This window comes from Neodiprion pinetum, chromosome 1 (genome assembly GCF_021155775.2).
Source record: "Neodiprion pinetum isolate iyNeoPine1 chromosome 1, iyNeoPine1.2, whole genome shotgun sequence".
Taxonomy (NCBI): domain Eukaryota; kingdom Metazoa; phylum Arthropoda; class Insecta; order Hymenoptera; family Diprionidae; genus Neodiprion; species Neodiprion pinetum.
In genome coordinates this window covers 8,686,779-8,702,099 of record NC_060232.1, presented here as the reverse complement: position 1 = coordinate 8,702,099, position 15,321 = coordinate 8,686,779, and the positions used below count along the sequence as shown (strand labels likewise).

At 40.5% G+C, this 15,321-nt stretch overlaps 2 protein-coding genes across 3 annotated transcripts in view; both read left to right on the top strand.

Moving 5' to 3' along the window:
* Positions 1 to 13,765, top strand: part of LOC124215961 (SIFamide receptor) — a 68,938-nt gene extending 55,173 nt beyond the window's left edge. For both annotated transcript variants that reach the window (XM_046619949.2, XM_046619940.2), the window contains 2 exons: positions 2,744 to 2,843; positions 12,003 to 13,765. In XM_046619949.2, coding sequence (XP_046475905.1) covers positions 2,744 to 2,843; positions 12,003 to 12,786 — 884 coding nt within the window. In that variant the 3' untranslated portion in view covers positions 12,787 to 13,765. The remainder of the gene's footprint in view (positions 1 to 2,743; positions 2,844 to 12,002) is intronic.
* On the top strand, positions 9,146 to 10,378 carry LOC124215971 (uncharacterized). Its single transcript, XM_046619959.2, has 2 exons — positions 9,146 to 9,193; positions 9,756 to 10,378. The coding sequence occupies exons 1-2, from the start codon at positions 9,182 to 9,184 to the stop codon at positions 9,996 to 9,998; spliced, it is 255 nt and encodes an 84-aa protein (XP_046475915.1). The 5' UTR covers positions 9,146 to 9,181; the 3' UTR covers positions 9,999 to 10,378.
* Positions 13,766 to 15,321: the final 1,556 nt, after the last annotated feature.

Sequence of the window (15,321 nt, the reverse complement as noted above, 5' to 3'; positions counted from 1 at the left end):
TACGCGGTGCGGTGTTTCCACTGAAGCATGAAGGGCTCGAGAAAAGACGTAGAAATCGTTGTTTTTCATGAATAAAATTAGCGGACAAGAAGCAAGGAAAATATCGCGGACATTCGGATCAAGGCACGAATTCCGAAGGAAGGATTGCAGAGGCGGCGAAATTCAAATTCGTTGGTTCGTTCCAGCTGAGCGAAAGAAAAAAAAAAAAAGAAAAAATCGAGTGACGTTAGTCCCTCTCGATCTACAGTGACTAATCTTGGATTCTTCGCACTCTTTCGCCCATCATTTATACTCAACGATACTGATACCGGCGTTAAGTGGCCGTTTTATCGGGTCGGACGCTATCTAATTATATCAGTAGGTGCGTTTAACTGCCGTCGAGCGGTCTTTCTCCGATTTCTGAGGGGCTCAATTAATTCATAATGCCATTTTCAAGTCCGTTAACCAACTCGATACGATGATAATTTAAACGTTTATTAGTGTACGTGTAACTTAGCAGATACTCCAGATGTGGGCTCGGTTTGATGTTATTGACGTGCATTTCTCTTTCTAAAAGGAACTGCCCAAGTTTTAGAACGATTTTTACTGTAAAAAAATTCTGGCGGCAAGAAAAGACTTGTTTTCTTTAAAGAACCAAATCTAAAACTTCTCAAACGACATGTTTTTGAGGTTTTAAAAAAAAAATTAATCCTATGATTTGATGATAACGAAATTCAACTTTTATTTCTCATTTTCCCAATCGATTCAACCTCGTTAATTATCGAATTATAAACGCTTTTGTAGACCAAGTATTTTCAGGTGATATATAATTAGATTGAAGTTTTGTCAATAATCCAGCGTATTGCCTAGAGCAGAGTAATTTCAGGAGGTTAACCTCGACAGCCAAAATCGAGTCCCGTTGTTTGTTATGTATAAGAATTTCCTCGTACATGCTTAGTAGGAGTAGCAATATCCCCTGATGCTGTATCGATGCAGAGCATCGTTTTATCAATAAATGGGATTTCCTCGTAATTGATTGATCGCCGTGTTATTAGTTGTACATTGATATGCATAACAGAGGATGGAATCCAGCCATCCTAGCCAAGCTGACACGACAGAATAGGAATTGATTTGCCCTGTACCACTTGACTTTTAATTTTTAAGTTAGAATCGTATTTTTAATTCTGGATACTTAAGACTTCAACAAGAAACGTTTTATGTGTCAACTTGTTCCCAAAATTGATTCAATTTTCAAATGAGAATTTCAAGAAAATTATCAGAAGACTCGTAGATCGGCTCGAAATTTGTTGTTTACCGTATTATGCAGAATAGATTGGAGTCTCGTAGATAATTGAAATAAAGAATAAATTAACGCTTACAGTACCGATGAGTGTTTAAGAAAAATCGTTACTTCGCACATTTAGGATTATTCAGAAATTCAATAAACCATGACGAATAAAACATACTCACGTATTTTGAAAAGTCAACTTCTTGAAGATCATTAAAAATTTGCACAATAATGATTTTTTCTTCCTGAAGTTTCATTACGTCAACGTTAATAACTTCAGCCTCACGTATTTTGATTTGTTGCATGAGAACTGAACGTCAGAAAAACGGGGAAACTCCGGAAACGTAACGTGTCACTGTTATCTCAAATTATCAAGTTGATTTTATTGCCATTTCGAATTAATCCACAGCAATACCCGATATATTGTAATTTTACGAAACACGTAATTACGCTACAACGTTTCACGGTATAATTAAAATCTACGAACTTTGACGCGAAGAAGAGTGACATTTTGCGTCCGTGCCGTTTACCCACTTTCGGAAGCGCTGATCGCATTGCAAAGGGGAGTAAAATTTTCACGACTTTTGTTACGCAGCTGAAAAGTTTGTATTTTTCATCCCAATTATTTGAACTCTCATTGACATTTTCGCTAACGTTCAAACAGACCTTCTGTTTCACTTCGACTCGTTCACGGTTTAGAAGATTGGAGACCAATTCCTTGCGTCGTTTGCCCGCGAAAGTTCACGTCAAGTTTTCTCATTGAAGAACACGAACTCCTTTTAACGAGGCGACGTTTCTTCAATCGATTTCGCATACCAGGAACAAGGTAATGGCAAACACTTTTTCCAGGAAAACGCAATTTTCTCCCGCTCAATCTTAAACTTTTCAAAAGAATTCCCGGCGCATTTCTGATGGTAAATGCAAAACGATAGCCTCAATCTAAGGGTGCGTCCGGCATAAAAGAGTCTAAAGAAAAAGGTATCGAAACAAAGAAAATGGTGAAACAATATGGATGAAAAGCTGTGACTGAAGTCGATCTGCAGTTAAATTTGGTTTAAACAATATTTCCTTTGATTAAACTAATTCTTCGACGTATGAACCTTGCCTCAAGATACCCGATTGTGAATAATTTCAAAAAATTCTTTTCAACAAAGTCATCTCAAAGCGAAATCAACGCTGGTTCGTCAAAATTGGCTAAAAAAAATGAGATTTCGACATTCGAATAGCAGAAACATGATTCAACTTTCTTAGAGTTGTAAGCAATTTCAATTTTCGGTATCCTAATCGATTGTTTTCGAGTTGTTTTTTTGTTCGTGTTTGGAAAAGATTGTTCAAGGAAAATTCAATTTAATCAATTCAGTTTTCAAGCTTTGGCTTGGTTACGTTTTAATTCTACTGACCTTCGAATTCGTTTATCGCATCGTTAAATACAGCACCCCCACTCATATGTTGATAATTTGATGTTTTTTGTCACAGCATGGATCCTGGGCTGGTGGATGTGCAAAACCGTACCTTACATCCAAGGCGTTTCGGTTGCGGCTTCGGTCTACAGTCTCGTTGCTGTGTCGTTAGACAGGTGAGTGAAACAGAATTCGTCTACATTTTCCACACCGTTAGTCTGATTTCTTCCAATTATCTAAAAATTTATCTCGCCTCGCCCAAATCGTCCGAATCGGACTTGCCAAGCTCTGCTGATTCCCTCGAAGCTCCGCACGTCGCGTCGCGTCAATAAAGTTTCCAAAATCTCCGGTCACTTACCGTAACAATAACGGTCGCATCTACGTCTGTTATCACAGCGTCGAAACTTCTGTTTGTTATGCAAACTTGCACAGCATTGAGCAAACGGCTATATACCCACCAACCAGTAGATGATTAGACAAAGGTCTAGACACCTCGATGAGACTACTGCCTCATTTTGCACTTTAGCTCGACGGTATTACAGGGGACGAGATGCATACGTCTGTCGGACAGAGGTGAATAAGCAATAAGAATGACGAAAAAAGTAATCGATTATTTTTCAAACTCGAGTAATCGGCTGACTCGATTATTTTTACTCCCGTGACGACGCAGTACAATATCAATTTACGTGATTAAAGTATCAATTATTATCACTGTCTCACTTATTAAGTACCTATTTGATACAATGAGTGAAAGATAAATGAATGCTTTCACCTGAAATTGAAAAACATTTTGAATGAGGCTCGAAATTGTCAAAAAACTTTTCCGCTATTAAGACTACATACCGAAGTTTATGAAATTTTGGTACATTGTGCAACGTCGAAAAAAAAAAAATAAAAAAAAATAAATACGAAATAATCGCTTAATCGATTTATTTTATACCGATTCAATCGAGTCGTGTTAGATTATTTTTTTTCGACTCGATTAATCGATACATCGATTATTTTCAGCTCGGTGGGCATCGGTAATAAAGGCCCACCTTTGAATGACTCTTGGAAAAATGAATATACCGACTAGCTGCAGCAGAACCTTTTTTTGCCACCTTAAACACCCTCGAAATTCCCTCGTTTTTGCCCCGGGTTCCGAGTTAACCGAGACGTTTCTCGAATAACTAAGCGATCCTCGTAAATTTCGGCGAATATGGAACGGGGGTTGAGGGGGTGGAGAGACGCCCGGTGCCCCCTTGTTTGGTATTTAATCGCTACGAGGGGTGAATAACGATATTCCCATACGATCGCAGAAAATCCCACTCTCTGCAGACTTCACCTCGAACCACTCTCGGCATCTCGGCGCTAAATGTACAATCGCTTCGCATATATGCATGTATATACGTGTATGCTCAGTTATCCACTCACCAAGGTGGGCATATTATACATTCTATCCGTCGTTCAAGATCAAACTATTTGTACAAACAAGATATTCCGGGCAGCGTTTGCATCCCTGCAAAGGATCTTCACCGCTCTATTTCGTAATCCATTTTGTGCGTTCGCCTGTGTATTTTGTAATTTAGATTCCTGGGGAAAAGCTGTTTTTTCGATAGTTTTTTGTTTTTTTTTTCTCTTTCTTTCTTTCTTTGTTTTTGTCATACTTTGGAACAAGGTCGAAGATTAGTTTTTGGCGTACAAAAAATTCTCTCACAGTGTAGACTTCTTAGCTCAGGTCCGAGAGATGCCTCGCAGCATTTGACTTTCTACATTTTAAATAGCGCGTGTAAGAAAAAAAAAAAAAAAAGCACTCACCCCAATTTCTTTGCTAAATTTTTTTCTTCGTTCCTACAATAACAGTAAAATTTTCCGTTCCCTGCGAATTATATTCTTTGACCTGAGCGGAGAGAAAGAAAATTTTTAACTTCGAGAGAATATATTTCCAGTTCAGCGAAGAGGGACGTGTAAATTATTTTTTTTCTTCTTCTTAGCCTCTGATTTTGAGCAAGTCACTCGAATAGATTTATCCGGGTCCAAAACTTCGCAAAATAAGTAACAATCGAACGCCGATTATTACGAAAAATATTTTGGGCAAAAATATTCTCAGATGAAACCTTCGTGTAGGTCGGGTAGTATAATTTTAACCTTTCGAAGTCTTCAAATTTTTTGCTCTCCAATTCGCCGACTGTGTAATCGCCGAAAGTCAATCGTTCCCCGTCCCGATGCGTGATAAGCTCGTTTGCATGATACGAAAAAAAGTTTCTCTCCCCCCGGGTCGAAAGTATAGCTTTGAAAAAAAGCACACACAGTTTCTTAAAATGCGGGGATCGATGTGTCGGTGAGTTTGCGCAAACTCTGGCGATAGTCAATAACAGATTCGGCTAATATTGACCGTGTTAACAGCCCGGTGTTATTAATAATGTCGTTAAACAAACGGATAACGATCAGTCTCTACCTTTATTTGCTGACATAGATATATCACGAAATCATTTTTGCGATCTTGGATTAAAATTTATTCGCTCGCGTGTCGTCCAGGAATGATATTTTGTACGCTGAGTGTTCTTTTTTTGACGATTTTATTTTATTTTTTATTAAACATCGGTTCTCACCTGACAAAAAAAAAACTTCTTCAACAACTTCAACTTTGCGGGTGAGTTTAGCGAGAGCTAAATTTACAAAAATATTTGGCTTGTAAAATGTAATTAACTGCGGGCTCCAGTTTGACGTGAGTGCCTTGTCGTTACTATTACCGAAAAAGTATTTCAGTGCTTCTTCTGACGCGACTGTACTTGGCATTTTTCTATTCTTTCCTTTTTTCTTTTTTTTTTTGTATAGTTCGCTTGCTCTGCACGAACAGCTAATAATTATGTTCTAACTGTGCTACGAAGTGAATTTATGCGATCAAAGTTTCCATCGCGATATAACCACCACACCGAACCCAATTACGAACACCGATTCAGCACCAACTTCTCCAAGCCACTGATTGCACTACCGTTTTGTGAATGTAAAATCGATGCGGAATTGGAAATTTCAAATTTATGCTTTTCTCACCGTTTTTTTTTTTTTTCTTCACGATCGACAAAGGCAATAGTTTCTCGGCTAGCTAACGGTCGGTTAAATCCTTGCAGGAATTTTCGAATCGTGAAAATTCCATAAGGTACTTTGGAAAAAACCTCGAAATATTGGGAAACTTCATCTCATTTCTTTACGATTGTTCCAAGCTTTGCCTATTCGGGAAAAAACGTTGGATTCGAATTCACATTCGCAGCATGCAAATTCAGAAAGTGTACCTTCGAAACTTGACGCAACCTTCGACTGATTTCAATCGACAAAAATAGTATTCTTCCAAAACTCTGCAGATTTTTCTAGTAAATTCAAACACGTTTCAAGCGAAGTATAATTTCCTCAAGGCCAAAATGGAGCCTAAAATGAGGCGGCGGTCGGTGCCTGAAAATATGAAAATAATTTTAAGGATATTTAATCGACGATGAGATTTGCCTGGGCACTCGGCTCGTTTTACAACAAAGAGGCGCTCGTTGACTTGGAAGCTTAGGGGGTCCGCAGTGCGGTGCTCTTATTCAGCATAAAGGGTAGATATACGTGAAAATTATACCCGAGCATAATTCGAAGGGAGGCATTATAACAGGGGGTAATTTTGTGCTCGTGCAAATAGCAGCTATTAGAACAGGGGAATTGAACGAGTTCCGGTGTAATTAGCGTGTCGGTAATAAACTTTTTCCCAAATTTGTGATCCGCGAGACTGCAGGCGGCATTCGAAATCGAGTTTAGAGTTTTTTAAGCGGACGTTTGATCGCCGAGTCAAGTCTCGTTGTGAAACGAATCGCCCAAGTTCCCGCGTTTATATATCGCGTCTCTGGACTCAGGAGAGCGCAAAACAGGCGTGCCAGTGACCCAATCCTTCAACCTTTGCCTGTAAATTGCATAATGTTTCTGCACGTGTAATACCTGCGGTGCATAGGCGTATAGAATGTAACACTCGTGAGTTTTCAGGCACGGTTTCAACCTTCCGCCGCGGTCGCATCGAGAGTAATTTCTAGTTGTCGTTAATGTACAGTTTTTTTAGTATATTTTCATTACTTGGCATAAACGAGAAATATTATCCTGGCTACGGAATGAAGATGAGTTTTGTTAGTCTAACCAGAAGATGAATAGTACGTGTCACCATTCTTTTTGATAACGGTCACTCGGATTATATTTTCTTCTGGCCATTGAGATAATTCGACGTTAGTGGAACGATAAATCGACGTTAAGGCCTCATTCGAGTAAAATAAGTTCCGGAAAATGAGAAAATAGATTCGACGTTGCAATAGCCAGAAAACGAAATATTGCCAACTATAAACACTTTGTATCAGGCTCTTCTGTAATTCCGACAATATTTAAGCCTCGATTGCAATGTTACCCGTTTTTACTAGAATTTTCTAGTCACTATACATACGAAATTCTTTCTAGCATGTTTGGCCGTTTTATCATTAGGCTGGCGAATATCGCAAACAAGACTGCAATTAGTCGGATTACTGATTAATGATCTTCATCTGTGCGGCTAAGGTCCGAATATAGGCTTGCACATCATAGTGCAAGCTGTGTTTCTCAAATTTCCCCATTATCGATCTCGAGTTCTTGCCTTTCAATTCAGCGCGAAAGATTTGGCACGCAAGTTTTTCGAGGTCTCTGTTTTCTCCGCAGATTTATCGAAATTCGATGTATCGTCGAAGCTGTACAGTTTCTTCTGTAACCTAATCTGTATCTTGATAAATTTTTGTTTCGCATTAATTTTCAGGGAAAATTGCTCAGTCGTGAGAAGCTCGTACGCCTTTGCAAGACCGTTTCTACGCACGAATCCAGAAAACAACGTGGCATTAATCTTAAGCATTCTTTTTCGTATTCCTGTTACTATGTGAAAGTTACATAAAAGCTCATTTCACTCTCAACCGTGCAGCAGGCTTATATTTTCTTCAAATGTTGGACGATTTTTCAGACAAGCAAAAAAGGAGAAGAATCAAAAAACAGAAACCAACAAAAAAAAAAGGAGTAAAACTGGAGTTGAAGTTGTTACACGAGATGAGCTTTTTATACAGTCCCACTACTTTGGACAGGCAAAAAATCAGTGAGAAAGAATTTCCAAACATTTTTCACTTGCCCGATATTGCAGAATTTCGTCGAATCATTTTTGGCTAATTCAATAAAAAAAAAAACGTTGCTGCTTTTTTTTATTGAAAATAACATGGCAGAAGAAGTGGAATGAAAATTGAAAAGGGTCAGAATTCTGGAATAAGAAATATAAGCAGAGTGTATCCACGCCCATAAGAAATAACAAATACGATAAAAATTCAGGCTTTACATCGGAGGATACGAGGCAACGCTATCTTCAACTCTGACGTGTGACCCAGCCCATTTCATCCCTCTAAAAACATTTTAAAGCCCTACAAAACAGCCGCCTCCACACTCTCGTATATATTGCATTACAGTGCCCTTGTCGTAAAGCGGAAACGTAATATTCTCTGGATTCTATTTATCGGAAAAAGTTACGTCGCGACAACTTTCTATACACTGCAGGAGTTTGAAATTTACTATAATTCATGTCAAATTATTGCCCAAAGAACACGTGCTTCGTCTCCCGGAATACTTTTACCCGAAACTCGAAACCGACTTTATTCGACAAATGGAATGATTTCTACAAGGAAGACGATCGTTTTATGGGAAATACTTCCACGGCTTGTGGCTATAAAAGGGGCGCGGAAATCGCTCGAAACTCTCCGCTAATTTCGTTTACATGAAAATCGTCGACGTTACGTTTTCTTTACCGTTTTTTCGTTTTTTTTTTTTTTTTCCTTCTTCTTTCTCCCTCAGCCGCAATGGTGGAAAACAGAAAAATATTTTGCGTTCAGGTTTGACAACGCGCGGAAAAATCTACTTCGCTGAGTCAGCTAATTTCAAGAAAATTAGTCACAACAGCTAGAAATTGACAAGTTTAATTAACCAACAGGCTTGTTACGTCGAAACACGAATTTGCCTGGCTATGCTTGCAAAACTTTGACAGCAAAAAATTTTCTCCTACTACATTGGCACCAAACTTACTCGCTGATCGAGTCAATCATTTTTGTTTCGTGCAAAAATTCACCGCTCTTATCCACGAAACATGGCACTTCGAACGGTACCTCGAAGCAAATTTTAGAAACCAAGGGACGAAGGTACAAAGAGTTCCGTTCCCTGGAGTCAAATGTGGAGGGACAAGCGTTCGGGAGTCGATAATGTCGGCAGCGAGTGGATAAGTTCGAAAAGGGGATTCGGGGGGAGAAAAGCCGATCAGGTGACCGATCCCCACCAGTGCAAAACCGGCTGACTCAATTATTCGCAATATGCCGTCATCTGGTTTGTTGACCCACGTGACCAAAAATTTTCCATCCAATCACCGGTCATTTTTTCAATTCAAAACCACTATAAAACCCCGGAGATACGATGCAGAGGCACAAGCTTACTTACCTCCAAGTAGTAAACTCCTCTCTCATTCAACATGTTCAAGTTGGTAAGTCGAAACACAGTAATGAAAACGCGTCAATCGCCAAAGTCTCGGTTACACGCTCGATTCGTTTCTACGATTCGTTACTAGAAGTGTAAATCATCCAGTCAGAAAAATGCAATTACTCTAAAATCAAAAAGGATCATAAACGACTTCGGGACAATTTTATTCACACTGTTATCTCGTCTTTATTTCCAATTCTTATCGTCGAACGCGGGGACCAAATTACCGAAAAAGAAAACTGGCTATCGCGGACTTGAACAAGAAAACAAAGAAAACGACAGAGACAATCGGGAAAGAGTGCGCGCAGATCTAATAGTCGATTCCTTTTCTCTTTGTCCAAATGACAACTCGTTCCATGTGCACGCACAGCGTAGACGATAAACGGTGAACCGGTGCCATTCACTCGGTCCGGGGTTAACAAAAAAAAAAAAGAAAACGTGGTTGAAACCACTCAAGCATGGGATAACCGCTCCGGACTCCCTCTGAGCGCTCCGAGTTGTTTCGTCAAAAATGGTCCCACACCTCCTCCTTTCCCAGCTCGATTCTCACCGGGTATGATTCCCAGGTCGTTCTCGCCGCCGTCCTGGCCGTCGTCGCCGCCGTTCCCGGGGGCCATACCGGAGTACCGATCAGCTGGGGCCACGGACCCATCGTCGCCCCCCAGGTGATCAGCCACGCCGTCCCGGTCCTGAGGGCCCACGTCGTCCACCAGCCGATCGCCCCGGTGGTCCACTCCCCGCCCGTCGTCACCAAGACCGTGCTTGCCGGTCACGGATACGCCCCGGTCCCCGTCTGGGGCCACCACTAGGCGTTCAATCGGGTTACGCAATCAGGCCCCATGCCCACCGCAATCCACCGCCACCTGCAGCAGCCCTCGATTTCCTTTCGCCCCTCGACACCGGCGAGTAATCGTCGACTGCCGCGATGTCGAAGGGAGCAAAAATGTAAAACAAAAAAATATGAAAAACAATTTATTCCCTTATCCTCCCACCCACCCCCGCCACCCCCCCCTATAGCACTGATTCGAAAGATGTTTAAAACGCAATTTTTCTAGGGTGAGAGCTTTTTACTCGGAAAGCTTTTGCGCTGTTACCTGCGTTGTGAAATTTGTCATTTTATCACCATGATCATCTTCACTATAATAGGCGTTTCGATCAAATTCAAATAAAATTTCTTTTTTAAACCTTATTTTTGTGTGATTATACTTTGCTTTTCCACGATTACCCTGTTCGTTGATTCGATCGTTTTTTTTTTTTTTTTTTTTTCTTCCATCGTAAAATCGCACGGTCGATCAAATATCCGAGGCAAAATTTTAAACGGTTTCGAAATTGCATTGCGGTTACGTCTCAAGTGTGAATAAATTTTGCCTCGTTGAAGATGTGGAGAGAATATTGTCCTTCGAAAATTCTTCTCGATACAGATAATTTCATTCCCAGTTATTACAGCGAACGCAAATCGACCGAGGCGAGCTGCAATGATGAAGTAAGCATCCGCGAATCCACTCGAATCGCATCCATGCATTCGAATCAGCAAAATAGTTGGCATTTGTAACGAAACTGACAAGCGAACGAAGCACGTTAGGCAAAGTGGGAGTAAATATCACACGATCGTGAGTAGAGGAGTGTAATTTTGAAAGAATGGTGAGACTCGCGAGCGTGCGACATTAAAAGCTATTTTTATCCTTTCGACAAGGTGGCCGGCGTCTATTCTTCGGTAAAGACATTCGCTACACCTTAGAGAACAGTCGGATGCACGTGGCTCCGAGTGTGTGGATGGTAATGCAAAGTGCAATTGTCTCGTCACGTGAGGTACCCGGATTATATGCGCTCGACTGCGGCAGAAGCGAGTGTAATTTAGCCGAGAGTCTAGATTGCGACGGAATCGCATAAATCACAAACAGCTGCACGGTCTCTGTCTCAATTGGTGCCCGACAATCCCTGCCTGTTACTCTCCGCGTGCCGATTACCCTTCATGGATATTCCGATAATTAACACAGGTCGTGAAAGAGTCATCGACGGACACGGATCGCGACGTGGGTGTTTTAAGAAAAAAGATCAACCTTCGGTTATTGTCTTCGCTGTTTGAAATGGCCGGGCTTAATTACCTCCGCTTATATCGGCTTGCATAATGATTCCGCGACTCCCGCGAAAACACGACGTCCATCTATCGTCGGTTAATTGAATCTGTCCTTATCTCCAAATTAATCGTTTCAATTAAACCTCGGTTTAATGACTCGCCCGGGTTCATCGCGATCGATGTATAATATACGGTGACTCCCGTGGTATAGACTTTGTCAAAGTTTGTGAAACAGAACTGTGAAATCCGATAGTAAGTCGGGACCAAATTCATTTCATCCCAGATACAGTGTAATCGAAATCAAATTTTTCCCCACGCAGTATAACAACGATAACGAATTATTCAATTGCGATGATCACATGTGTGGTATAGAAAAATTTAGTACAATGTTGTTTCAGTGGGATTTTCGAACCTGTCGAGAACCAATGCCGTTAATTAATTTTGTAGAATTATCAAACACCTGAACAAGCTCGAATAAGACGTTATTAACGAAGCTCCGGTGTACAACGTAATTGATTCAAGAAAAAACGTCCATTGTCATTAATTATACCGATCAACGCTGCGGTCTCAGCGGAGTCATTAAAGCTCCTTGGAGCGTGTCGAATATGTTATATCGATAATAACCAGGCAGCTGCGGGCAGACAGCGCGTACTTACGCAGCGTCGTAATTGGATAACAGCTTGCAAGCGGTACCGTAAACCAGCCTCCACGATTTAACGAATCGCCTTTGTTTCAGGTTCCTGGCCATTTGGTGGCCGCTGAAGTGTCAAATAACGAAGCGAAGGGCTCGCATGATGATCGTGGTGATCTGGTTCATCGGTCTGACGGCGACGCTGCCGTGGCTGCTGTTCTTCGACCTGGTCGTGATATTCAGCTACGCGCCGGACGTCCAGCTCTGCCTCGAAGTCTGGCCGGAGCCGTTGGACGGATCGCTGTTCTTCCTGATAGGAAACCTGATGCTGTGCTACGTCCTGCCGATGATCCTGATATCCATGTGCTACGTCCTGATATGGATAAAGGTGTGGAAGCGTCACATACCGAACGACACGAAGGACGCCCAGATGGAGAGGATCCAGCAGAAGTCGAAGGTGAAGGTGGTCAAGATGCTGGTCGTCGTGGTCATCCTCTTCGTCCTCTCCTGGCTTCCCCTCTACATAATATTCGCCCGCATAAAGCTCGGCGGTCAGATAGACGAGTGGGAGGAAGAGATCCTCCAGATAGCGACGCCCATCGCTCAGTGGTTGGGCTCGAGCAACTCTTGCATAAATCCGGTCCTCTACGCCTTCTTCAACAAGAAGTACCGTCGCGGTTTCATGGCGATCCTGAAGAGCGGTCGCTGCTGCGGAAAGCTCCGCTACTACGAGACCGTGGCGATGATATCCTCCTCAACCAGCATGCGGAAGTCCTCTTACTACGTGACGAACAACAACTCCTCGACGAGGAGAGCGGCCGCCGCTCACGGACCGCCGGTTCACCAGGACAGCAACGTCTCCTACATCTTCAATCACACCGGCGTTTAAGCCTCGGTGAAACGGGCAGGCGAACTGACGAGAATGGAAAATGATTTATCGAAAATTAAAGACGAGGAGACGATTCGCTGAAATCGAGCCGATTTCCGCCTTCTCGAGTTTATTGGCTTGAACGAACCCCGAGGATGTACCCGGGGCTCATTGGAAGGCTGGTCCGAAGATTGTGTGCTTCGATCACCCTGTCGTGGTCGGTTGGTTTGTTCTCGGTCCAGATATCTCGACGAGCTGTTATTGTCGGCTTCGAAACGAGCCCGAAACGAAAATGGTTAATCAGATTTTCGCATCACGATAACGACAACGACAACAACAAAAGTAAGGATCGCACCTACCGGCGAGTACGCGATAAGAATCTCTGTAAGAATTCCTCGACGTATTTCAATCCGTCGCAAAAATGAACATGTCGGGCATGCCGTTTTACCGCGTCTGATACGGTCGTTGTTATGTATATCCGATTCCTTTCCAATTACCACCGTTTGAAGAAAAAAAAAAAAGATAAATAAATAACAATCGAGCATCCAATTCAAAAAAGAAAGAAAGAGAGAAAAACAAGTAACATTGTTCTACCTAAAATATACCTACTTACATATTTGTCGAAATGATCATACTATGTAACGTATTAACGCATACCTTAATTACTATACCTATATCCATACCATGTATAACGTCGTGTGAAAGCGTATCGTACTTTCTATAATTGATTATCTCAAGTTATAATTGGTGAACATACCATAGCTAACATACCCTTTAATAATATACAAAATATTCTTGGTAACAAAACATATTATACTACATTATACATACATATACAATACACCTATACTTAACGCGTCATGTCCTATAATTATCATGTACCATTATTCGCTACGCACATTTCGTACAAAAAAAGAAGAAAAAATTAAAAAAAAAAAAAATACAAAAAAAAAACCCAACAAAATAAACAAAATCGAATAAAATTAACAGACATTCTAAATTATGCGTGAAGGCGAACGAGAAACTCTGTACAACTACATACCTATGTTACAGATATGCGTAGGAGTTTGAAATTAAAAGCGAAAAAAGAGGAACGCTGTTTGCCGTTTTTTTTTTTTTTTTTCTAGCAGTCCGTGAAAACGATTGTAGGCGATGAGAATTAATACTCCGCAAACAAACACGGGTACAGACACACCGATAGTGAGTTACGGCCTGCACAGTGTTAGACACGCGTGACAATTGACCATGCACGGCAACGTGTTCGGTTCCAATTATTTCCACAATGTTGAACAAGCTCGTGCCTACTGCTTAATGTTTATGGTTTCGTATTTTTATTTTCTGCTCGACCATGTCTATAAACGGTTAGTAAAATCGGAAATATTATACGCTAGGCGTACGTGATTTGAACAATTTAGTGCAAAATTGCAACACTCGTAGGTACGAAACTTCGTCATTATGTTTATGATTATTAATTTATACGTAACATCATCCGCATTATTGATTATGCCGCTACTATGTGTGTAAAACTTGTTCCTTATTATCGCAATTACACAAATAGTCGTTGTTATTATCATTCATCCTCATATTCTCATTTTATGCCTATAATTTCACTCGCGATTAATTAAACTTCTTTTACTATGATTGTTAGCGTTGTTGATGTCGTTGTTGTTGTTGTTGTCGTTGTTGTTGTTGTTGTCATCATTATTATTATTTGTATAATGTTACCACCGTTGCCATTGTGATTTATTAATATTAGGAATATTAATTTCCATTGTATAAGTTGTGCGTCTTATTTTAATATTATATCATGGTATATAAAACCTGCAGCTGTATGTTATACATTAATTGCATATTAATAAAACTGTTTTTGGCAAGTTGTAATTGAAATAATTCAGGTCTGAATAGGGACTTTTTTCGCGTTTAAATGGATCAAAAATAATTATTCATGAGGTATATTCGCGTAGGGATCGCTCAGTGATGGGGTGAAAAGTGTTAATACGTTAGCATCTGCACATATTAAACTCGAAGAACAATTTGAAAGGTTATTACGATAGTTTACTTACGTTTTGTTTATAGTGTAGTACATCTGGTAATTAACTTCTGATTGTAACAGAGGAGAGACAAAATTTAAGATATCACGTGTCTAATTTACGTAATTACTACGATAAATGCTCTGCAAATCATTATGTATAAATCACTGACGATACTTTCTTTGTTCAGGGCATCCGTCCTAATTTATTATCTAATCAGTTTCACTGCGAATTTTAAAATCTTGCCGCAGGTTAATAGAATGCTTAAACTAATTCACTTCACACTGCACTTATGATTTTTTCATAAATTTACCATCGTTCGGTTCATATCGTTATCAGCATACCACCAATCGGCAGATTTGTGGATTTGAAATTAAAGAAAATGTCAAAAAACTTTTTCTTTGCAGAATAGTTGAAATAATGGTCCAGGTATGAGCCTCACCAAACAAAATTTCAGCTCTTGAATATTTTCAACAGCAAGGCTAATTGTAAGCTATTCTCGCTTCGAATCAATATAATGCAACTT